The sequence below is a fragment of the Lipomyces chichibuensis genome (genome assembly GCF_038497645.1).
Source record: "Lipomyces chichibuensis strain CBS 12929 unplaced genomic scaffold V1513scaffold_15, whole genome shotgun sequence".
Taxonomy (NCBI): Eukaryota; Fungi; Ascomycota; class Lipomycetes; order Lipomycetales; family Lipomycetaceae; genus Lipomyces; species Lipomyces chichibuensis.
The window spans coordinates 160,588-184,679 of NW_027117467.1; the positions used below are offsets into that span (position 1 = coordinate 160,588).

General features: G+C 48.9%; 10 protein-coding genes across 10 annotated transcripts; 5 read left to right on the top strand and 5 right to left on the bottom strand.

Annotated features, from left to right (window-relative positions):
• Nucleotides 1-104: 104 nt before the first annotated feature.
• On the top strand, nucleotides 105-1,800 carry V1513DRAFT_444600 (P-loop containing nucleoside triphosphate hydrolase protein). The gene is made up of 2 exons (XM_066897986.1): nucleotides 105-1,133; nucleotides 1,184-1,800. Exons 1-2 carry the CDS (start codon nucleotides 216-218, stop codon nucleotides 1,529-1,531), a joined length of 1,266 nt encoding a protein of 421 aa, XP_066753622.1. The 5' UTR covers nucleotides 105-215; the 3' UTR covers nucleotides 1,532-1,800.
• On the bottom strand, nucleotides 1,648-3,672 carry V1513DRAFT_61937 (rab-GTPase-TBC domain-containing protein). Its single transcript, XM_066900567.1, has 5 exons — nucleotides 3,265-3,672; nucleotides 2,895-3,195; nucleotides 2,758-2,844; nucleotides 2,183-2,711; nucleotides 1,648-2,124 (listed from the first exon to the last, which is right to left on the bottom strand). Exons 1-5 carry the CDS (start codon nucleotides 3,477-3,479, stop codon nucleotides 1,895-1,897), a joined length of 1,362 nt encoding a protein of 453 aa, XP_066753623.1. The 5' UTR covers nucleotides 3,480-3,672; the 3' UTR covers nucleotides 1,648-1,894.
• A 3,023-nt stretch (nucleotides 3,673-6,695) lies between these two features.
• Nucleotides 6,696-10,559, top strand: V1513DRAFT_379079 (uncharacterized protein; the record flags this gene model as incomplete). The annotated part of the gene is made up of 1 exon (XM_066895007.1): nucleotides 6,696-10,559. One exon carries the CDS (start codon nucleotides 6,696-6,698, stop codon nucleotides 10,557-10,559), a length of 3,864 nt encoding a protein of 1,287 aa, XP_066753624.1.
• Nucleotides 10,560-11,098: 539 nt separating this feature from the next.
• Nucleotides 11,099-13,544, top strand: V1513DRAFT_479192 (uncharacterized protein). Its single transcript, XM_066900297.1, has 2 exons — nucleotides 11,099-11,529; nucleotides 11,597-13,544. The coding sequence occupies exons 1-2, from the start codon at nucleotides 11,199-11,201 to the stop codon at nucleotides 13,399-13,401; spliced, it is 2,136 nt and encodes a 711-aa protein (XP_066753625.1). The 5' UTR covers nucleotides 11,099-11,198; the 3' UTR covers nucleotides 13,402-13,544.
• Nucleotides 13,327-15,012, bottom strand: V1513DRAFT_399731 (NIPSNAP-domain-containing protein). Its single transcript, XM_066895461.1, has 4 exons — nucleotides 14,273-15,012; nucleotides 14,127-14,221; nucleotides 13,589-14,073; nucleotides 13,327-13,533 (listed from the first exon to the last, which is right to left on the bottom strand). The coding sequence occupies exons 1-4, from the start codon at nucleotides 14,761-14,763 to the stop codon at nucleotides 13,531-13,533; spliced, it is 1,074 nt and encodes a 357-aa protein (XP_066753626.1). The 5' UTR covers nucleotides 14,764-15,012; the 3' UTR covers nucleotides 13,327-13,530.
• A 106-nt stretch (nucleotides 15,013-15,118) lies between these two features.
• V1513DRAFT_444617 (HSP20-like chaperone) lies at nucleotides 15,119-16,143 on the bottom strand. The gene has a single exon (XM_066897987.1). The coding sequence runs from the start codon at nucleotides 15,982-15,984 to the stop codon at nucleotides 15,394-15,396; it is 591 nt and encodes a 196-aa protein (XP_066753627.1). The 5' UTR covers nucleotides 15,985-16,143; the 3' UTR covers nucleotides 15,119-15,393.
• Nucleotides 16,144-16,337: 194 nt separating this feature from the next.
• Nucleotides 16,338-17,345, top strand: V1513DRAFT_444618 (uncharacterized protein). The gene has a single exon (XM_066897988.1). The coding sequence runs from the start codon at nucleotides 16,603-16,605 to the stop codon at nucleotides 17,230-17,232; it is 630 nt and encodes a 209-aa protein (XP_066753628.1). The 5' UTR covers nucleotides 16,338-16,602; the 3' UTR covers nucleotides 17,233-17,345.
• Nucleotides 17,227-20,153, bottom strand: V1513DRAFT_399737 (Dolichyl-phosphate-mannose-protein mannosyltransferase-domain-containing protein). Its single transcript, XM_066895462.1, has 6 exons — nucleotides 19,769-20,153; nucleotides 19,601-19,717; nucleotides 19,387-19,538; nucleotides 18,308-19,336; nucleotides 17,602-18,254; nucleotides 17,227-17,544 (listed from the first exon to the last, which is right to left on the bottom strand). The coding sequence occupies exons 1-6, from the start codon at nucleotides 19,939-19,941 to the stop codon at nucleotides 17,404-17,406; spliced, it is 2,265 nt and encodes a 754-aa protein (XP_066753629.1). The 5' UTR covers nucleotides 19,942-20,153; the 3' UTR covers nucleotides 17,227-17,403.
• A 153-nt stretch (nucleotides 20,154-20,306) lies between these two features.
• V1513DRAFT_444622 (uncharacterized protein) lies at nucleotides 20,307-21,959 on the top strand. The gene has a single exon (XM_066897989.1). It carries the CDS (start codon nucleotides 20,505-20,507, stop codon nucleotides 21,726-21,728), a length of 1,224 nt encoding a protein of 407 aa, XP_066753630.1. The 5' UTR covers nucleotides 20,307-20,504; the 3' UTR covers nucleotides 21,729-21,959.
• On the bottom strand, nucleotides 21,914-23,480 carry V1513DRAFT_62216 (HAD-like domain-containing protein). Its single transcript, XM_066900568.1, has 4 exons — nucleotides 23,161-23,480; nucleotides 23,022-23,108; nucleotides 22,400-22,966; nucleotides 21,914-22,341 (listed from the first exon to the last, which is right to left on the bottom strand). Exons 1-4 carry the CDS (start codon nucleotides 23,307-23,309, stop codon nucleotides 22,044-22,046), a joined length of 1,101 nt encoding a protein of 366 aa, XP_066753631.1. The 5' UTR covers nucleotides 23,310-23,480; the 3' UTR covers nucleotides 21,914-22,043.
• Between the last annotated feature and the right edge of the window lie 612 nt (nucleotides 23,481-24,092).

The window sequence follows — 24,092 nt, forward strand, 5'->3', positions numbered from 1 at the left end:
TTACGGGCGTTTGGATTTGGGATGCACAAGTACCGCGGGGCTTGTTCAGTTGTGCGTTCGCGATGATTACTCTCGATCCAGTGAATATCGTTGTGGCCACGTCCAGTACACCACACTGATGCAACAGCTCTTTATCGAAGCATCAAAACCTTGATTTGTCAGTAGATTCTTATTTGTGATCTGAATCTATACGTAAGTTCCAAATATACACTGCAATGGAGGAACTAGGTATCGTACCGACGAACTCAGCGAAGGCGATATCACCTGCCGCCACACCGACAAAAACGTTACTTAAGAAGGCGAAGAAATTTTCGGAAGCAGCACCAGGGGATCCATACAGTCGTCTCAAGAAGCTAGAACGAGAACTAGAATATTTGAATTTACAGGAGGAATACATCAAGGATGAGCAACGAAATCTGAAGCGTGAGCTTGTTAGGGCACAAGAGGAGGTGAAGCGGATTCAGTCTGTGCCGCTTGTGATCGGGCAGTTTTTGGAGCCGATTGATCAGCATACTGCAATCGTTGGCTCCACTACGGGGTCGAATTATGTTGTGCGGATTTTATCGACTTTGGATCGGGAATTATTGAAGCCATCGTCATCTGTTGCCTTACATCGGCATTCGAATTCACTGGTCGATATTCTTCCGCCAGAGGCGGATTCAAGTATCGCGATGCTGGGCGCGAATGAGAAGCCGGATGTCTCGTACGCAGATGTCGGTGGTTTGGATATGCAGAAGCAAGAGATTCGAGAAGCGGTCGAACTGCCTCTTACGCATTTCGAGCTTTACAAGCAGATCGGGATTGATCCACCACGCGGTGTGTTGCTCTATGGACCGCCTGGCACGGGTAAGACTATGCTTGTGAAGGCCGTAGCGAACAGCACGACTGCTTCGTTCATCAGGGTCGTCGGGTCGGAGTTTGTGCAAAAGTACTTGGGTGAAGGTCCTCGAATGGTGCGAGACGTCTTCAGACTCGCGCGGGAGAATTCGCCTGCGATCATTTTCATTGATGAGATTGATGCAATTGCCACAAAGCGATTCGATGCGCAGACTGGTGCGGACCGAGAAGTGCAGCGAATCTTGTTGGAGCTGCTTAACCAGATGGATGGTTTTGACCAAACTTCGAATGTCAAGGTATGTCCGGGTTACTTTTAATATTGGAATCACTCTAACGACAGCAATAGGTCATTATGGCTACCAATCGCGCGGACACGCTCGACCCAGCACTCCTTCGGCCTGGCCGGCTGGACCGCAAAATCGAATTTCCAAGCCTCCGCGACCGCCGCGAGCGCCGCCTAATTTTCTCAACAATCGCGTCCAAGATGTCGCTCGCGCCGGAAGTAGACCTCGACTCGCTCATCATACGAAACGATCCGTTGTCTGGTGCTGTGATTGCGGCCATTATGCAGGAAGCCGGTTTACGCGCCGTGCGCAAGAATAGATATGTTATCTTGAACTCGGATCTTGAGGAGGCATATAATTCGCAAGTGAAAACGACAAGCGATGTGGATAAGTTTGAGTTCTACAAGTAAGCTGAAGCTGCCCACAGTGTGAGAGGCGGGGCAGAAATTAGTGGAGGCTCTTGTAGGCGCTAGTATCATAATAGGTTCATATGTAATTTATACGAGGTGTGTTTTTTTTTGTCTGAGATTGAAATAATGCATTACATCGTATTATTATACACAATTAGGCATATGTGATGTACAAAACATGATCTGGCACATGTTTGTTTCGGACCGTCAACAGTATATCGTCTTGTCTATTGATTGGCGCAGCAAAATCTATTGCATATGCACCACGGAAAAAAAAGTTCCAAATCACAAAAACTCCATATGCAAACCTACAAAAATAAACAAAAAAAAAAAATTTACCAAAACTGTAGACGTTAAAGACTATCACTCTTTCTTTCCATTCCTCCGTGATGACGACGACAACGATGACGACGACAGCAACAATCCGGCATTCGTTCGGGACGCTTTCCGCGACAATTCGCGCTGCATCTTTCGAGACCGGAAATGGTTATATTCGTACTCAAGGACTTCCATGAATAAATCAGGGTTCTTGACGTCGACAAAACGAGTTAATTGCTGCATAGATGTTTCGAAATCCGCGGTGACGAGTGTGTCTATATGGCAGAGTGTCAGATATAAGTAGGAGCAGTTGACAAGAAGGGAAAGACTTACTGCGCATACTGTCGAGTAGTGTGAGCGCGGCGGCATGGATGACACCTAGGTCATCGTCGCCCAGTAAGAAGAACACATCCCAGATCCGCAATTGCGTCGAGAATGGAACGGAGTAGTTAAAGAGCGTCAGGTACCACTTTGTCGCGTACAATGTCGGCTCGATCCTCAGAGCCTCCAAAGTTTGTCCTATTTTGCGCCTGCGTAGTGCAAGACGAAGATCCTCGAACGCGTTCATGAGACCAATGAATCCGTGCGCGTAGAGTTCCTCAAGGTGCCGTGTTGTAAAGATGCGGATGAGCATTATGAAGCACGTTATTTCGTCGTAGTAACAAAGTAAGTTCGCGGCCAGCGGCGCCATACCTTGAACGTAACCCATATCTGACATATGTAGTGAGAATGCGTGGAGGACACGGAAGAGAAGACGTTGGCCACCGCGGTAGCGGGCTGAGAACATGACGTGGGAACTGATTGTGCGTGGTACGTCGAGATCGATTTGGGTGTCGTGGGGTGACGGCTCGGCAACATATTTCTAATAATCGTTGGCATTTGTGATTGCTAAACTGTGGGGGACTTACTGGGTAAAGTGCTTCCAGGGCACGGTCTGAAACATAATTTTTCTTTTTCCTTGCAGAGCTAGTGAGAAATGACCGCCATGCCGAGGCCTAGATTGTTAGTGTCATATTTCCGTCTAAACTTCAGGCAAAAACCATACCCTCCAAGCATCGGGAATGCCCTTGAAAGTCCTCTCGACAAGTTTTAAAGTCTTTTCAAAATGATAAGTGACGACACCAGTTTTCTCGTTGATCCGCCGGACAGCCATTTCCCGCCATTTTACTTCCCGCATTGATTCGTGTCTCGGATTGAGTTGAGGCGAATAGTGGATGATGGCGGGAGCGCGTACTTTCATGTTTCTTGGCCGTAGGAGGATATGGAGCTGAAGCAACGACGAACCGTCCGTTGACTGTTGGCGAAGCCCCAACGGCGGAGGACTCTGTTTGATAATAAATCCGTATCTACAAAATTTAGCGCAAATCCTCTGTCTACCATCTCTATGATAGCCAGTCCCATATCATCAGACATACCTGTCAACGTCAGTCGCACTGACATCCTCCCAATTCTCAGTGCCGCCAGCAAGCAAACCCAAGTTGATATTTGGGCGCTCATATTTGGCTTGGATCTCCTGGGATGCGAGCACGACATCCTCAGGTAAAGTTGTAGTACTCGTGTTTTCGGACAGAGACGTGCTGTTGCCAGCCGAGTGTACGGGCGACGACGTAACCTCAAGGATGGCTGCCATTCCGGGAGGCTTTTTTTTCTCGGAAATTCTTGATGATCCGGAGATCGTTAAAATGCAGACGGTACTTAACAATATGGGTCTAGCGCCGAATCATACTAGTCGTAAAAAAAACTACCGCGTAGAAATTAAATGACCGGCCGTTTTGCTCGTCTGGAAACAAATGTCGACACAAATCTGGTGAGATGGATACGTCGACGTACGCCGGAGGCTTAAGTGGCACTCTTATGGTAGAGGTCGCGCAAACGGCGAACAGTTTTCGAGGGGCTCGTGTGCAATGAGCAGTCTGCCGCGATGACAATCCGCCCTGCTATTACAACGCGACTGGACATAATAAAAGCAGTTCGCCGGCGATCAGAAGCAAAAAAGAGCACTGTTAGCGGTGAAAAATATACCGCTCAGCGGGAATTAGTGAGGTGTTGGCTGCGGGTGTATATTTTTGTTTTGTGCGGACTACTGATTTGCAGAGTGTTATTTACATTAGGCGATAAAGCTCTCAGGTAGATGCGTGCAATTGCTGCAAAGTAAACTAATGAAAAGTGGCTGCTGCATCCTGAGGCTCTATCACTACGAAGCTCAATGCAATCGCTCCACTAAAGGTTGTCCGACAAGTTCCTGCTGCAAGAACAATAAATGCCTAGATAAAGTTCAGCAGTGTTAGATTGCAGGACGACGCCCAGCACCGGCACAACTTGCACATAGCATCGAGACCACTGCTCCCGAAAGAGGCGCAAAGCCATGGGCGCCCGTCAACAGGTTCTCTCTCCACTGTGGCGTCTGTCTACCACTATGTCCGAGTCCAGTTTAACCGGGACACACCCGGCGCACCAGTGGAGCGTCCGTTGCCAGCACCGACGTTGATGCTCTCAACTCGGCGCGATGGTGGACGGTGAGTTGAAGGCCGTTGACTCGACTATGAGAGGAGAACCCTTCGGGCAATTGCGACACAGGCGCCGCGATCTACAGCGTCTTCCGCTCACGCTTTGCGGTTTCTCGCAGGTCAGAGCAAATTGCGATAAAGCCGATTATCTTGCTTTCACGAACACAATTGTGTTTGGTTAGTATGGATTCCGGTACTTTGCTGCTGGGTGAACTTTCCTTTGCTGTAGGAAGTCGACTGTCATTTCTCGCTTGGAATATCTGCTTTGATGTGTTTTTGCCCTGGCATGGGGTTTGGGCTTGGATTTAATCTCAAATGGCGGATGACAGTAACTGGTGGGCGAAGAACGGCAATGGCGAAACCCAGTTTCGGTTACCAATGTCTGATTGACATGGCAAGGTGCAGAGAAACAATTGTTTTGGATGATGTTGCTGATTGGTGCGGCGCTGTTTGTGGTGTGTGTTCACTGATGATTGTTTCAATGCAAAGCACATGAATCGGAGCTACGGTGCGTCGAGCACGACAGGGGGATCGGAGGTTTGTTTGGGTTTGCGATGCTGCTTTTTGCGTCGCCGAGCGATGATGGGTCGATAAAGTCGCGGAAGTCCTAGATAGATTGTACTATAATACAACATTAAATAATATATGAGTCGGTCAGCTGTCATTGTTGCGGCCAGTGGTGAAGCCATTTATTATATAGCAACAATATTTCGGTCATGCAGGAAAAGAATGACGACACTAACAAAGTCATTCTGACACTCAACAATGGCAGACAGGAAATGACCTGAGGTCGGCGAGTTCGAGGTCTGCTATTCATGCCACATATCACTTGCTCTAGCTAGTGAGGCATTGGGCAAGTGACGCTAGCTAAGATACGGAAGTTTTGTACGCCACGAAATTAGATTGAAAGACGTACTGGGCAGTGGGCACTGGGAAAGGGCAAGGGCACCGGCACAAAACGATCTCGGTTGAAATTGCAAGTGAGCCGTTGAGTTGGATAATAAGTAAGTAAAATAGCTAGTTTGTTGCAGTGGATGGCAATTTGACGGGATTACGGTATGTCAAACTGTAAATAATCCCCGTGAGCGCCATGAACAGCAAGCGAGATATATGTAATGGGTCAGATGTCACTGTTAAACTGTATTAAATAGTTAGCGTTAAGACCACAAAGGGAGGATAAGAAGATTTATTAGTTAAATTGGAGCCAGCAGCAGATGACACATGGTTTACGCTTTTTTGCCTGTCATCATCACACGAAAGACACTTACTTTGCCTTCTTCGTAGTTTTAACTAGTTATTTCTGTTTAGCTGCTGGTTGTTTCTTACTTACTACTATACTATACTATAATTGAAGGGATTTGAGTGTGCTGTTAGATTCGCGTGCAGAAGGGAGCACGGACCCAGTTGCTAATAGTAGTGAGTTTTTGAATCGCCAAACCGCCGTCGCCGTCCCCCCCCCCCGCCCTGCTTTTTTTCGCTCGCTATCCCGCTTGCTTTCTTCATGCTTTTGCACTTTTCAATATACGACAATCACGCAGCTCGTCGCATTATTCGCCAGCCACGCAAACGCACGTACCCCAAATTTTTCCCCTGGGGCTCGTTTACACTCTATTATTCTTTTCCCCTGCCAATCGTCCGCACCCGCCCACAACACCCGCCGCACTTTCTACCTATTAGGCTGCGCGGCGTTGCTTGTTGCCTGCTTCATTAGTTAGTTTAGTTAAGCTAAGCCTTGCCTTGCCTTTGCTACTGACTTCCCCCCCCATCTGCTTGACTGTGCTGCCCCTGCCTTGCCTCGCCTCACCTCGCCTGGCCTGCCTCCAGACCACGCCTGACGGTTTGTCCCCTGTCCATCTGTCGATCACCCCGTGTCTGGCCTGCCTCGGTCTCCATGTAAGTACTAAAGTAGTTCCTCCTCTCTCTCTCTCTCTCCCCCCCTCGCTCTCCCCTCTACTTTCTACTCTTTGCCTCTTTTGCTCCCTCGTTCGTCGGCCCGCTTCCCGATGCCCGCTCCGCATTTCTGTCCCTTTCCATTATTACCCATCTTCATCTACTCCTTCTCTCTCTGCTCCATATAGTGCACCTCCTGTCCCCTCTCCTCCTACATCAATCTTTGCGATGATCGCGTGTCGCAATAGTCTTTTCTCCTTGGCCTTCAGCACTTCCCCAATACGACCTATCACGTTGTCAATGACAGAAAACGGCTCGATGGCGCGTGGCGCGTGGCGCGCAGCGGACGCGGAAGCGGACGATGGGCGATTTCCTGGCTTCGAGGACAACATATCTCTCTCATTTTGTCACTGCATATTCCGAACACATGCTGACGAATTAGATGGAACATGTCTTGGTTCGGAGACAGCTTCTCCTCAGGGTCATTTGACACCGCTGGCCTGCAGCTTTTCGGGAATGACCCCTACGCTGGCTCCCTGCTCGGAACTGACTTCCAGCAACAGCCCCAGCAGCAGCAGCAGCAGCAGCAGCAGCAACAGCAGCCACAGTCTCAGCACATGACGCCGACACAGTCAAACCAGCCTTCGCCGTTACTGGCCAACTTCGATCCACTCACTGGTGTCGCCGGAAACCAGACAGGCCCCTCGCGGACGTCCTCGCCGTTATACTCTGTTGCGCCCGTGGTGCCGACTAAACGCATGCACGACGGCCCTGATATGTTCCCTAGACAACGGAACATCAGTAATCCATCCGCCGTACTTTCCCGCTCTCAAACTCCACAGCAACAGCCGCCGTCACCACAACAGCAGCAACAACAGTACCTATTCCAGCAGCTCCATGACCAGTCTTTGGGCGGTAGCCTCAACCCGCAGCAACAATTCTCGTCACAGTTCCCTGCGACGTCCGCACCACAGGCAAGTCCGCAGCACGCTATCGCCTCGCCGACGATGTTTAATTCCCCCGCGCCGTCCGCACTCCAGAATATGTATGCGCAGAATGGAAGCATGGGCGGTATGAACGCAGGCGGGCTTGCAAACGCGAAATTGTTGACGCTGTTGGCGCTGCAACAGCAGCAGGCGCAGCAAAATCAGTCGCAGGCGCCGCAACAGCCAAATATGCAGACTCTGCAACATCTCCAGAATCAGCTGGCTGGGCTAAATCCGCAGCAGTTGCGAATGCTGCAAGCGCAGGCACAAGCTCAGGTCGTCCAACAGCAACAACAGCAACAGCAACTTAACCAGCAATCGTCGCCGTCGCCGTCGCCGAGTGCGTTGCGTGCCTCGCCTGCGATAAGTCAGATGAACATGACGCCGCAGCAGGTATTCTTGCAGCAGCACCAAGTGCAGAGTCAAAATCAACAGCAGCAGCATAGTCCGATCATGAATCCGACGCAAATCTTCTTGCAGCAGAAAGCGGCGCAACAGCAGATAGCGCAGCAACAACAACAACAACAACAACAACAACAACAACAACAGCAGCAGCAGCAGCAGCAGCAGCAATCACAATCACCTCAAGGACAGCAACAGTACCAGAACAAAATACAACCGTACCAGCAGTTCCAGCAGCAGCATATGCAACAGCAGCGAGCGGCCACCGCTGCTAATTCTAGTGTGAACACGAGTCCGACGTTTAAGCCGACGAGCAGACCTGGTAGTTCCGGATTCGCCATGCCGCAGGCGTCTGGACCGCAGAATATTTCGACCACGCCTGCGCATCCGCCTCCGTCCAGCACGACGGCGACCAAGGCAGCGAATTCACCGGATCAGTTCATGAGGACACTGCTCGAATTTATGCAGAAGCGCGGCACGCCCATAACATCCCATCCCTTCGTCGGCGGACGTGTTGTCCCGCTCCCACTACTATACGCTGTCGTCATGAAGAGTGGAGGTTCAGCCAAGCTTAATGCGGGCGGGATGTCCGCGCCGGCCCAACCGCAGCAGAAGAATTGGTACACGGCCGCGGCCGCGCTCGGGTTTAGTTTGAACGACATTCCAGACGCGCCGCAGCAGCTCGCCCAAGCCTTTCAACGGTACTTACAGCCGTTCGAGGAGTGGTGGATTACGTCGCCGCAGCACCAGCAGCAGCTGCGCGCGTTCCAGGCCCAGCAACAACAACAACAGCAACAACAGCAACAACAACAACAACAACAACAACAACAGACTCAGCAGGCCATGTTATTACAGCAGCAGCAGCAGCAGCAACAACAACAACAGCAGCAGCAGCAGCAGCAGCAGCAGCACCAACAGCAACAGCAGCAGCAGCAACAGCAACCGCAGGACATGTCGCAAAACATGATGATGCCGGCCCAGATATTGACACAGGCGCCGCCAGCCTCGCCCATGTCAATGTCCCCTCAGCAATTGCAGCAACAACTCCAGTCCCCTCTCGTCCAGCAGCAGTCGCCGATGCTGCAACCGCCCCGCATGTCGCCCGTCGCAAATGCTCCTACTCCTGCGCCTGTTTATGGAGTCAAACCGCCGATGCAGATGGCAAGTCCACCACCGCCGGCAGCCCCTGGCGCACCGTCATCAACTGCTCGTCAAGCGCTGCGAAATCGGAGTCGAAGTCGTCAAAAGTCAACCCATCCTGCATTACGCAATCTTGCCCCACCAACACCGGCCGCTCCGCAAGTGCAAGCTCCGATTCCGCCGGTCGTGCCACCAAGCGCAGTTCCGCCACAGGTGCCGGTTGCCCAAGGGACACCACCACAAGTTACACAGCCGGTCCTGTCTCCACAGACAAAAGTACAAGCACCAGCGCAGGCGCAGGTGCAACCACCACAACCCGCCGCCCCTGCGGCTCCGTCTCCAGAAGTCATTTCGTACGTGCCAAAAACGCGAAGACTTGATCTCCACGGCGGTTTCAACGTAAGCATACTCGCTGGTTTGGGTGACGAAATGGAGGCTGTACGTGGCGATTTCCCGTTGTTGCAGGAAATGGGGGAGATTAACTTGCATGCACTGATCATGAGTCTGCGCAGTTTGATCCCTGGAGAATTGAAGGTCGCGTTGGATTCTTTACTTCTGATATCAGTTGAGCAGCATCTTGTCATCCCGATGGCGGAATGTGAGGAGTTAGTTGATGCCTTGGTTGACGTTGGCGAGGACTGTGTGAAGCAGATTGAGAAGGTCGGCGCAGGAAACAACCGGTCCTCAGCCACGAATTCTGTGGAATTTGACGCGTACGAGACCATGGTTGCTGCCACGAGGGAGGAATTCGAGGGCTTCGCGACGCCGTTGAAGCCTGGGTCTGATATGTCTACGGTACAGAAGCTGGCGGACAGGTTATCTGCCGTGACTACGGTTCTCCGCAATTTATCCTTCTACGAGCACAATCAGCCATTCTTAGCCATCTACCAGACCGCATACGGCTTTGTGATGGGTATCGTCAAGCAGCTTGGCAATGATGGGTTACTGACGCAGAAAATCACCGCTGTAGCCCGTCTAGCGCTCGTTAAGGACATGATAGTCATCTTATCCAATATCGCGCACGAGATCCGGTTGCGCAGTTATGATGAAGCAAAGTGGATGATTGCGCTCTTGTCCGCGTTTGCGCCCATCGACCATGTCGCCGCGGAAATGAAAGGCGAGGGTAAGGCAAAGTTGAATAAAGTGTGGGCTCCTTATGTCCCGGTCAAGCACAGGTACTTGGCACTCGCGGTCGATGTTCTGGGGAAGCTGCTTGCTAGGGAGTCTCCGAACTTGACATATCTTCGAGCCGAACTGATTCCAGCCACGCCAGCGACCGCGGAAACGGCGGCGCGGAATCTGAAGAAAGTGTTGCAGCTGTGCATGTGTACGTTCCCGCGTCTTGCCGACTCGCAATTACTGCCGCGCGCGTTTGAAGTCCGTAGACCGGTCCTCGAGCAGAGCATGTTCGCGGCGGAAATTCTCGCGAAGGCGGTCATGGCGTCGGATATTCCGACAACTTGTAACGGGCCGATGCAAGATACGTTGGATGAGACTATTCTGGCTCTGGACGAGTGTGTCAAGCCTTTCCTCGCTCGTGCCGCGACGGTGTTGCAAGGTTTCGTCGCCGCGCCACCGCCGCCTGTGCATGGTCGGCATGGGAGCACCACGGCAGCGGCAGTGTCAGCCGCGGCATTACAATCGTCGAGCGGCGATGTGAATCCATTTGCGCGCGTGGTTCGGAAGGCGACTAGTGTATTGTGTATGTTGCGGTCAGCTGCAAGTGGCGAAACAGCAGCGAAGACAGCGGATGTTTTGTTGGAGATTTTAGTATTGAGAATGTAAGATTTTGCTTTGTTCGGGTACTCCTAGAAGAAAAATTTGCAATATTGGGTGTACAATACAAGATAAAATGGATGCTTGGATTGTATTATTATTCGGGACATTGTGATTTTGTTTGATTATATATGTGCTGTATTTTGTTTTTGTGTAATACTATGTATTATTTTTGTATTTACATATCCTATGTTATATATGTACATTAGAAGCAGAAGAGGATGTCTTGTCCGCCCCTGGCTTTAGAACCGACTCATTTAACAGTAGTAACGACTTTGCCGATAACTGGGCCCTGGCACGCAGGTCGGACCATGGAGGACTCACCTCACGCAACAATATTCCGACTAGACTTATGCAGTTCTTAATGGGATCTAATAATACCCTTCGCAATTATGCATAGGATATTCTTGCTGCAGTTAGGTCCAGAGAAACCCACCGAAAAATAAAGTTTCCACCATCAAAGCACAAGACCCTATGAATTGTAAGTGATAACTCCCAAATGGAGCATACGAAACTCCCAAATTGCCAAAAAAAAAAAAAAGTATTGACCGAGACATAAAAAGGTTTGACCACACTTTTTGTACAGACTGAATTACTGGCATTGTACAATATAACTAGAGTCTCTTGAATCGACTTTGCCACGTCGCGATGTCAGCAGCCGGGCTCCTCAGCCGGCGACTTTCACCCGGTGTTCGCCTCCGTGCTGTCGCTGCGCCCTGCCGGCAAATATCAAACATCCGGCCAGGTCGGGCTATGACGGACTCTGATCTATACGACCTGATGGGCGACGAACTGTCACACACAAACGAAACAATGCAGCACCCATCCTGCTCGTTACCAGACGTATACGAGAACCCGTGGGCTCGCAATCCGAACGCGGTCGACCCGCGATTTCATCGACACACGTTATTAGGCAAAGCCCGGTTACGATCCGTCGAGCTGCCTGAGGCTGTTAATACTATTATCGGCGGTACTCCATGTACGTCTTATCTTTTTTCCCTTGTTTTATTTATTGGTGAGTACTGATGAGGAAAAATTTATAATAGCCGAAATGAAGCAGTTAAGAAGAGACGTGCAAATGATCTACCACCATGCCTCGCGGGCCTCCCGCACTGGCTCCGCCACAAAACCAGCGTCCAAATCCCTGAAATCTATTCTCGAAACTCCACATCGCGGGCTAGTAGACGCCTATCTCGCGGCCATGTTCCCGCAGAACTTCACGTCCGCGCTTTACGCTCTGTCTGAGACGCGGCGGAGATTGGGGCCCGCCTGGCGGCCGAAGAGGGTGCTGGATGTCGGGAACGGGCCGGCGACGGGCGTGTTGGCGTTGAATGAGGTCTTTGAGGGGAGTGACAGTTGGAGGCCCGAGCGGATACAATGCGTAGTTTTTGGCGATATGTTGATGGCAAGAAGGGGAATGCAGATGTTGGAGGAGCAGAAGAGGGAGCATCAGATGAACAAAGAACAAGGCGAGTCTAAGACAGCTAGCAGAGAGACTGTCGATTTAGAAGGCGCCGTGCGATCTGAACGAGATGACGTGGAAAGTGCTGCTGCCAGTGGACAGCTCTCGGAATCACTGACAGCCGAAGCGGAGAACCCAACCATTGACGCAGGAGATCCTCAAGAGGTCGACACCCGGTACGACAATGTCAAGTTCCGGCTCAACAGACTGCCGGGCAAAGCAGGCGGCAGATTCGATCTCATAACTGTAATGCACCATCTCGTGCTCCCATCAGAAAAGAAACCGTCCATAAGCGACAAACGAATCAAAGATCTTCTTGAGCTCCTCGCGCCGGGCGGCGTTCTCGTAATCGTCGAGCGCGGGAATATATTTGGCTTCGAACGTATCGCGCGCGCGAGAGAGCTGATTTTGCGACCAGATAATCGTCGACCGACTCTGTTGTCTGAACGCAATCTGCGGAAGATGTGGGATGCGGACAAGCAACTTTATCCTGATGGCTTCACGAAAGACTTCACTGGTACCGTGAACGTCGAGAAAATTGAAGAAGTATACGACGAAGACGAGCTAACCAACGAAGAACTCCAAGAACTACAACAATTAATGGACGAAAATCCTATTCAGCCCGACCGCCGTAAGGTCAATGACGGATTGCGGATTATCGCGCCGTGCCCGCATCACAGACAATGCCCGATGCAGTTTCGCAATGTTGACGAAAATGCGACACGTAGTCATTGGTGCCATTTCCCGCAGATGATGCAGAAGCCGCGGTGGCTGATTGAGTTAAAGAAAGGAAAGTGGTTGTCTATGCAGTGGAAAGGTGGCAAAAAGTCGGATAAGACGGGGCATCGCATTTCTGGGAAGGGTAGGTCGGGTAGCAGGAACTATGAGGTGGCTAGGTTGAGCTACTTAGTCGTGCAGCGCGAGGAGCAAACATTTTCTGACACTGAAGCGACTGGAGTTCAAGAACCGGTTAATCTTCCCGAGAACGCCGACTTGACGAGGAGTTTGCACTGGCCGCGTTTGATTAATCAACCATTGAAGCGCGACAAACACGTCATCCTTGATCTTTGCACAAACAATGGATACATCGAGCGGTGGGTCGTGAGCAAGTCTGCAGGAAAGCAAGAGTATCATGACGCCCGCAAGGCCAACTGGGGCGACCTGTGGGCGTTGTCAGCTAAATCTCAAAATGTTCGAGGCATTGTCCAGAATGCTCGGGACAGGTCGGAGAAATTTAAATATCGAAATGGGGATCTAGATGAGGATGAGCACATGACTCCGATCGATAAGATGAACGAGGAGCAGGATGAATGGATCGACGAATTCAGTTCGGAATTCACTGAAAAGGATGATGAGTTTCTTAGACGGCATTATAACTATCAGTATTAATGTGCAACGACCATTCACAAGTATGATATTTGGATATGCGGATATTTTGCGGAGTTAAATTTATTGCATAATGCCCGTACATACAAGATTACGAATGTATTATAATCTCTTAATGGACATCGGCGCCGATTACTGTAAACGAGAATTAGCAGGAAACAAACACAGATCTGAAAAAAAAATAACTGACCTTTAATGGACTGAATGGCAGTGCAACCAAGATCTTCGAATCCATTTTGTTAATCAATTTAACTGTGTCATGCACTGTATCCGCCCACCCAGGCAACTCCCAGCATTTCTCCCGGCTGAGCTTTCGATGCTCCAAATCCGCAAACTGCCATAAATGATGCACAGTATTAAGGCTTCCCAACTGCGTAAACCACGCTCCAACTGGCTCCATCACTTGACGACGACATTGGATTCCTTTTTGCCAGCTCGTCTCCCATTCGAGAAGTCTGCCGGGCTGGAGATCGTACGTGCGGAGCTCGAAAATGCCGCCGAGATCTCGTGGCGCGGCCGTTCCACCCCAAAAACTGAACTCTTGCATGAGATTTGTATGACGGGAGCGGAGAAGTGGACGAAGTTTGCCGAGGTAGTCAATAAATTTATGGTCACTGTGGATGCGGTAGTAGGTCTCATGGAAACCAGCATAGCCGTTATACTCCCAGATTGTGACTTTTTTTTTCAGGTGTTAGCTTAGCGGCGCAAAAAGTTCGGATACAGCTCACCAAATGTATCAAGGTCTCCGACAACGCATCTCCAGCTTCCAACAAGATGCACTTTATTGAGCGGATCAGCAGCGATTTGCGGATAAATCTCAGATCTACAAGAGGTTAATCAGATGCCACCAGTCCTAGACTATGTTCACACATGCATCAGGTTGACATATTTAGGGCTGCATTCAGGTTTCACCTGATGGAATGCAATCTCGTGAACGTATTTACCGCGCATCAATTGCGTTGAATACGACCTCTCCAAGACTTCCTGTTCCTTCCTAGACTCTTCTGTCCCAAACAAGAAAGATTTGATCAATCTGTTTGCCCCGGCCGCAACTTTAGCTGGTTTGGATTGCGTGCTTGTGCTTTCTTCAGTGGATGGCTCAGGTTCGGTCTCGGTGATGTCAGGCTCTACTTCGGGACCGAAATAGTGGCCCTTATAGAGAGGAGGCACGTTTCCGAACGAGGGCACTCGACCAGGCTTGGACTCTTCGCGATTGAACGCACACATAGAGAAACATGCTTTACGTAGGCACGATGCTCCTGCTGTTCGTGCGGGAGTCACTCGAGTATGATGCGCGATCCTGGGAGATGTGCAAAACAAGCGAGGCTGGAGCACATGTCGTGCAGAGGAAAGAGCTGTCGTCATTGCGTTAGATCCCGTAGTTAGTTATTTGATGACTTCGGACCAGCGGATTAGATGTACTAATGTCAATCCTTTCAGAGAACAGCCGCCAAAACAGTTAAAGGAGCGATCGTAAATAGGATATGAAAATAAATGGCTTTTGGAAACGAGACAAGAACAAATGAGATAGTATTATATGAGGGGTCCGATTCAAGTTCTATGGAGGTGCGGAGCATGTGGCTAGATGTTGCTCTCGTGTGGGGTAAATCACGTGCATCAGGTTGGTTACTAATTAAACCTTCGCGGTCCGACTGATTGAATTATTATATTAACAATGTAAGATCGCCGCTAATTAGTCACTGGGAACAACTTTAATCGACCGCTAAATACATGTTGAGAGGGGATTCATGCCAACAAAAACCAAGCTATCTCCACCGATATCTCCGCTACCTTGACCAGACATATCTGGCACTATGAAGAGTGCTTTTTTACGAATATTATTTCTGAGTGCTTAATAATAGTTTTGGCATTATTATGTAAAATATTTACAACGACTAATAAAATGCAAATCAGTCATTACAATTAATCATCTTAGGTCAATTTTAATTCCAAAAAAAATAGTATCGTAATTCATAAATACCCGTTGTCGACACCTTACTCCTCCAAGACCTCGATCCTCTTCGAAGCAGTCTCGCCGACTTTTGGCACTTTGATATTCAACACGCCATTCTTCAGTGACGCAGAAACATGCTCGGAGTCAACAAGTGACGGAAACTTGAACGCCCTAGAAAACTCGCCATAAACCCGCTCCGAAGCCCAGTACGTCGGCTGTCGTCCTTGTTGGGCAACAGTATTCTCTGCACTGGCATTTGTAACATCAGTTGAGGTCGACTCAGTGGCCTGCGACCCTTCTGCGGCTTGCTGACCAGCTGGCGAGCCGTACTCTTGTAACTTCTCAATAGTACCCCTCACGCTCAGTGTCTGTGGATCAATGAACTCGAGACTGAGGTTCTTCTTGTCGACACCGGGAAGCTCGCCGTGAAGGACGAACTCCTTGTCAGTCTCCTTCACGTCGAACGTCGGCGTTCGTGTGAAGACTGTGTTCGCCAGGTTTGAGGAGAGTGGAGTGGGGAATGACTGATCAAAGAATGGATCCTCGAATAGACGGAATAGTCGAGACGATGGATACATAAGCTCACGGGCCGATGGAATTGCTGATGAGCCGAATATTCGTGAAAGCGACATGACGTTCAATATTGTGGTTGTTCGAATTTGTTTTGTAACGCTAAGTGATCGTGGAATAATTTATTATCGACTTGATACTTGAAGATGAAGAATTAAACGATTGAGCCATGGTCGGATCAGACGGTAATATATACTTAGAAATGCGCGGGATTCGAGATGACGCGACAGGGTTCGAGAAACCAAATGATTGCGGCTCGCGTGGTCATGTGCATCGCCACATGCACAGGTGAGCCCATACTAAGCGTAGGTGCCAACGCCACACTATGCGCTTTTCCAGAAAATTCCAAGGGTTTAGTGGACGCCCGCGCCACAACCCATTACCACTTTCGTTGCACATGCTCACCTCACGACCAGCGTCACGATCTCGTCATGCACTTAAACAGTCAATTGTATATTGCATCATAGATATGCAGTGTATCGACTACGCCGACTCGCCTTAAAACAATCTAGAAACTAGCAACGTGGCCCCGGCGTATCTATTGGTCACGATACTACTGTGATTAGCACGGTGGTCTTAATGTTTTGTGGACAATAAATCGCTGACACTTTTTCTGCCATAGGAAAATCGACTTAAAAATCTTGGGTCCAATTTTCTGTACGTGTCGCAATCAAGCCCCTATGCCTGTCTGCTCGTCATCGTTTGATCCATTTACGTCATCCCCACGTTTTACAACTGCTAGTGATCTCAATGGGCCACAAGCCCGAATCGCCCGCGATTCAGACGACATTCTAGAGTCTGATACACAAAACACCGGAACTTCAACACCTGATAATGCTATTGCTGTCACATCATCACCTATGGCTGTCCTCTCAACTGACCCCATTGATGTTCTTTACTTGCAGCGGCCACGAACACCAGAGGACTATGAGGAGCAGGTAGAGGTGATTTGTGAAATTACGTTATCCCCGATAAATCGTAATTGTGTCCGGAGACCTCCCGGAACTGCTCGGTCTAGGAAAAAGAACCCACTCAAAGACGACGCGGCGGGGGCAAAGACTTACAAACGGCCCAAAGTCTGCAAACTCGCCAAACCGCACAAAGCGCATCAGCCTACGCGCACCTGTATTACCGGCCGTCAGAAGCATGCGGAGAATAGTTATTACATGGCCCCGGACCACGTCTCTGCAGCGCAATTTAATGAAAATAAGCTCACAGTTGCCGCATTGTCCTCCGAGTCCGACTTGAAGATAGTAGACTTTCCCTCCTCGCCACCGCCCAGGACTTCACATCCAGGACACACGTTATAATGCGAAGTATGTTACATTGGTATAATTGCTGATAATTGCTGTACATACATAAACAATAAAGAACAAAAGAATTCGACTAATTCTGTCGAACCTGTCTGTATCTTAAAAACTTATCATAGCCAATCCATCCTTACAAATTTTGCAGCTCACTTTTAAATACGACCTGACAAATTACAATTCGTCCTTTGGCGGCACTTCTTCTCCACTCACGTCTTCGGGCGACTGGAAAGACGAGGTTGTAGAGATTTCCCCCACGATGCTGCCATTGACCGACGAGACATTAGCGATACTCGAAGCATCATAACTAGACATCTACATCATGTGTCAGTTACATATTACCAGAATTGACTACGTTATCAATACACTCACATCAGTTGGGAAAGTATTGCATTCGAAATCCCAGTGTTTCATTAATCTCGCGTTCTCACATTCACCCTTTGTCCACCGTTCGCCATATGCCAGTGGCGACAGTGTCACAAAGATATACACCGCAATGGCAAGTAATCCGATAGTCGCGACTGTAGTGATAGCCTTTTGGCGAAGCACGTTCTTGCAAAACAAATCCCATGCAACCACAAATGCCAAGATTGAAAAATACAGAGCAGGAAGGTAATGGTGCAAGAACAGTTGTCTCTTCATGAGGTAGAAGGGGAAGTAATGTAGTGCCCAGGCGACGACATTGGTGCCGACCTTGCCGTTGAAAGCTTGCACTGATGGGAGCGAGTAATCGTTATATCCCCGTTGCCAACGTAGAATTGTCACAATTTTGAAGAGAACATAAATGACAAGACCAGCAGTTGAAAGCCACCAGACAAAAACGTTGCCAATCAGGTAAACCTGCCTTTGATCTTTGATCCAGAAATTGATACCGCGTCGCAAGTACGGCCACGCCCCTGGCCGAGAATCCCAGTTGTGAGCAGCAATTAACCCTGCATTTGTCTCCCACATGACTTTCTGCAACTCAGCGAACTTCTTGAAGAATCCGACCCTGGGATAATTAACCTTCTCGGCATCTGCTGGTACTAAAAGTATTATCAGTAACTTAGCCATTGTCACGGCGAATAGAACTACATACACATGGGATGCTCATTATATTCAATGTACCAAATGCTATTCGGCAGCGTTCCCTGTTTGGAACAAGTAACTTCCTGCTGCTCAAATGCCCAACTGGGCAGCTTGACCTTGTGCGAGAACAGCGCACAGCCAGTAATAATATGGATCAATCTGAATTTAGTCTCAATTGCACGAACATACTCTTGCGCCTTTCCTGGCTTGGATTTGCTCTCCAAAATCTCGATTCGGAAGTTGTCGTTCGCATCACCAGCGAATCCTTTGTATCCGTATGCGCTAACTTCGTTCTGCCAATCCGCTTCAGTGACCGGCGGTCGCAAGTCATGACTGTGAAGTCGCCGATACGTTCTAACATGCTGCAATTTAATAACGTCGCCGTCTTTAAGGTAGATGGGAGGGAGCGCGCGCGCTTCCACGTCAACTTCGGTACTGTTTTCAACAAGCCACAGGTTGTTGTCATCCTTGTGAGGATACAGGGTAATTTGCTGCTGCTTGGACCCACCAGGGTACAAATGGTCATGACTGTGAAGATAGCCACCCTGAGTGTTCCAGTGTCTAATCGTAATATGACTACCAAATGCCACGTCAGCCGGAGTATCGGCCATTTTCTTATTGTTAAGGGTAGCTTGGAACTCAGAACTCATGAATCCATCACCATCACCCGGATTGACGAGGCAAATGAAGTGAATGCCAAACATCAACAAATAGAAAATAACGGGGACAACGATCAGAAACACAGCACGCCAGAAAAAGTGCTTGGCATACTGCTTTGGTGTGACTGAGATATCTCCAAGGAGTTGCCAGAGACCAGAAATTGTAGTGACACCAACCCAAGCAATCGTGAACAGGCCGACCCATTTCACGCTCACAGTCGCACCAAGAGATAAGCCGGTAAGAAACAGGTACCAATACCAGGACGACTGGAATGCCGGCTGGTTCTGAAAGTTTGACCATGCGTAAGCTGTGAGTGCTGTAAAAAAGACTAATGGTGAGTCAAGAAGTATGAATCGCGACTGGGTCGTAAGTGCATTCTCTGCAGTGTATTAGCGGAGCATATAAGAATACCGAGCTATTCAACCATACCAAACAGAACAAGAAGCGCACCAAGAGATGCAGTCAAGCTTGTGCACCTATAGGCCTTCAGTGTCAAAAATGACAATGGGATAACAAGAACACCTAAAGTAGCTGGAAGAAGTCGCATTGCCACGTACGGGACACCATCCTCAATGTAGTCCCTACAACGAAGTAGACAGTTGTCAGACCTGATCCATAACATATCGATTTAGGATTCACTCACTTTCCTATATCCTTGAAATCGAAATTTCCGTCATAACCAGCCAAATAACCGGCTAATGTAATCAGAAGTTTTGCTAATGGAGGATGGACATCCATAAAGTATCGTCCTTTGATGTATCTGGAATTAATTAGCCATTGACTATATATAGATTAACGCGTCGAGACAAACTTTGAAGCGAATCCACCAAAATGTACCTCATCGAACACAACCGATGAAGGCTGCCATATTTTATACAGACGGACAAGAACAGCGAGACCCGTAATTGACAATATTGCGGCTTTATCTTTAAGGGGGAGTGTGGAAAACTTGGTAGAGGTGCTTGCCATTTTGCACACAGTCATGCGCGTACCGCAAAGTCACCTATACGCGGAAATGGACGCGAAATCGTAGCAGCTGAGCTCACTTACCGCGCTTCTACCGTGCTACCAAGGATCTTCAAACGCAATCAATGTCCGGCAGATCAGACCTTGATTGACGCGAAAAGAGTCGATGGCCTCGCGAGAACAAACTCAGGGGGGCTTGGTAGACAGAACTATTTGAAATCCGATGTTCGACAATGGGGGTTTCGTGGCAAAGCCCAAGCCAACCGAGGAACATTTAGGTGTGGGTACAACACCCTTGAAGTTGCTGTTTCACCATTACGCTAAGTCCGCGGCTCCTACATACAGTCTCCACTAAATTCTGTCTGACGTCGAAATTCCACACTGTTTCCTCTCATTGTCTCTCTGTACCCCGCCTCAGCCCATACTCTCGACGACTATCTACACGCTCTACAGCGTCCATATCTTTTGTCATCGCCAATATTCGGACCGGTCCGACTAAGCGCCAAGCCCGTAAGGGACGCGCTCCAACGAAGAAGTATGGTGAAGCTCTCGCTCGGGGGACGCCCTCTGCGCCGGCTGATATGACGTCTGACTCCCAGTCTTCGCTGACTTCGTTCTCTTCAACCTCCTCATCTTCCTTCGGCTCCGATTCTGCATCAACTTCCTCGTCATCTCCATCATCCCCGCTGCCAAGCTCAGTAATTATATCTTCTATAGGTGCTGCGCTACCCGACTCTCCAAATGATGAGGTTCGGCTGCCATATTCATCATCGTATCGGTATCTACCCACGGAGATCATAGAGCTTATTTTATCATTTGTGCCTGAGCCCTTTCCTGTTAACCTCCTTTACATCTCGCGGGCGTGGTATCACGCCGCTCTCCCATATGTATACCGTCGGCCGCGACTCTATCCCAAAAACTACTTTTCGTTCGTCAACACTCTTTCCAGTAGCGACATACTCGGGAGCTACGTACACATCCTCGATCTTCGCTTCATTATCCAGTCCGGCAAGAACTCATACACGTCTCGGCTTTTACGGCGGTGCTCAAAACACCTAGAAGAATTTTACGCTCCTCAAACAAGCTTCGGTTATGCACCGCTCGTCAGCGTCCGACAGTGCGGCCGTCTCCGAGTTCTCGATCTGAGCCTCGTGTCAGAAACAGTTGATCTCCGAGAACTTTTTCTTGCAATCCGGAATCTGCAGAAACTGACAGTGTTGCATTTCCCCCGTTCGTCGGTCTTTTGTGTGGATTTTGAGGACGATCTGTGGCCACCGAATCTCTCGCAACTGGGCCTGGCAGGCGGCATCTCAGACGACTTTTTATCGCAGACTAGGTTCCCTCACACGATAAAGACGCTGTCGATGGCGCACTGTCCTTTCGTAAAAACTGACTCCGTGAGATCGTTGTGCCATCGGCTGGGTCCGTCGCTCACGTCGCTTAGAGTATTATTCCCGTTACCCGCACTGAGCTATAATTCACTGGATGCGACTTTGAAATTTTGCCCATCATTGCGGAAGCTGGTTGTGTCGACGGATTATATCACTCATCGCTTGCTCTCAGCGGAATACGTATCCAGCCCTCATCCGTTGGAAATGTTGGATTTGGACTGCAGTGGCATGCTTGGACAGTCGCGAAAAATCCAGGCCGACGATATTGCGCTTGCAGTGCTTGAGGGTCGATTACCGAAGCTACGAATTGTCAGGGCGAGCATTAAGCTCGGGTGGACGAAAGACGATGAAGAGGTTAGCGAATTAATCGAAGTTTTGAGTGAGCGGGAAGGTGGAGGATTGTGGATTGCGTGATGGGTATTGTATGATTTTGTACTGGCCGGGGGGGTAATAGGAGATCGGGTATTCATGGTATGGTCTTGGTAACTTCGTTCACTTGCTGGCTTATTTGTAAGTTATTGATATGTATATGATGCATCAGGGTGCTTCTTTGATCCCTCGTTAATTTTCGATGAACTTCTCTTCGTTGTCCATTATTGGTTATGTATGTAATCTAGTAATGTACACAATCTATTCAATTGGTTATGATCTATGCATAAAACACATGTAAGATCTATGCATAAAACACATGTAACAGTCTATCTATTCTATATATATCTCTAGGCACATCTACTTCAGTTTTATCTCATTCTGAAGAGCGTGCATGACCGCCTCTAAAACATTGTCTACAACGACCTTGGGCTTGGCAGCGGCATCTAACTTGTCGCCATCCTTAAAGACACCAGTACGGACGAGAATTGAGTACCAACCATAGCCATTTCCGCCAGTAATATCCGATGCCGGATTATCGCCAACCATGTACACCCGCTTCAGCTTTCCATCATACCCGAACATCTCTTGTCGCCATTCATTAAGCACGCCATGGGCATACTCATAAGTGAAGAGATAGGGCTTGCCGATAATCGTCCTAAGAACCTCATAAGCATCATTCGCAAGAAATAAGGTTGTCCTTCAGCTGTACTTACGCTTGCAAATCCCGTCCAGTATAGTCCTTAAACACCTTCTCAATGCAAGTCCTAAATGCACCCTGTCCGAATCGCGGAAGATGATACTCATTCGCCCACAATAAATCGTTATTCGAGAAATATATCGGTAAAGTCTGCTCCAATTTGCTGTTCTTGGTACCCAATATTCCACCTTCAGAAGTCAACAGATCAACAATGACCTGAGTATCGCATCCCCAATCCCTCGAGTCATTAAACACCAGTATTGCGTCAAAGGCATCCTCGGACAGCGGTCGCGCATGTGTGAGTTCATCTGATGAGAACCTGTGGAACGGCCATATAGTTTTCTGGGCGGCGATGATGTCGAGCGACATTGTGCAGTGCTTGAATCCGTAGTCTTCGGCTACATGGCGGCATGTATCGACATCGCCGCCGACGACTAGGACTTTGCTGTAATTGTCCACGAGGCGCCGGAAGGGAGTGTGGGATTGAATGAATTGTTTGGTGGAGATCTCAATGTCGAGCTTTTCGGACAAGTCGGCCACGCGGGCGACTTCTGACTTGCCACCGCCGTTCGTCAGCAGCACCCTAATAGTCCGTAAGAAACATGCAGTAATGAATATGAATATGTACCGATTCATACCAAGGAACTTTGTGTTCCTGGAGTAGCTTCAGTGCCTTTTTGCCCTCTGCCAAAGGCTTCGCGCCACGGACCAAAACACCGTCAATACTAAAGCCAATTAGTAAAGCACACCAACTATAACCCACTCATTAGCACATACTCAAAGGCAAATGCGAAATTCGGCGCAACATCTGTCTCGGTAGTCAATAACCTCCGACCAGCAGCCTTCGTCGCTGACAGAACCCGGCTTTTGAACGCGTTTGGCAAGCATCTCCGTAAGGGAGTGGTATGAATCGTCGCGTAAATCATATTGCGCTAAATCGTGAATTGTGTGGATAGTTGAATGCACCAGAATGGTCTACAATAACCAGATAACTAACGCGTCTAATTCCACGCGTGAATTTTCTGCCGCAATCCGGTCAAAGTCCTTGCTAAACGCTATATATAAATTTATAGCCAAAATTTCGAATTAAGAAAGTAGTCAAACTCACAGAGCTGTGCAAAGCGTACCGCGATGCTAAGTATCGACTGACTTGCTCTAGACTTACGTAAACTCCGAACCTCATACTCGAGCAATTGCCTTCATCCGGGTAATTTGTCAACAGTGACTAGTATGAATATAGGTTACAGTGCAGCCCAACTATGCTTCATTTATGGACTATATTGCGCTGATTCGCAGCACGACGAGCCGGTGCGGCTGACATTGGGGTAGCAGCCTTCGTGGCCGTTCGCTTCAGTGGCTATTCCCGAGCTGGCAACTCGAAGTACGATCATTGATTTGGTAGCATGTAGCTTCACCCATTTCATCTTATTGACGCAATAAATAGCGCAACACATAATTATATGCAAATTTATAAATACTGTACAGTCTCCTACATACCTCGCCAAAATTATTTCATTTAATTCCAAGGTGACACGACTTTATTCGTAGCTCTATCATCTTAACTGCTGTAAAGGACCTGCAAGTCAGAGTAACCAAAAGCTTTGACGAGAGAGATAGTAAATACAAATTTTCCAAAACGCCTCAAAAGAAAGTAGCTCTACCTTCAAATTAATTATCAGCAATATGACTATATGTAACGAGCTCGTATC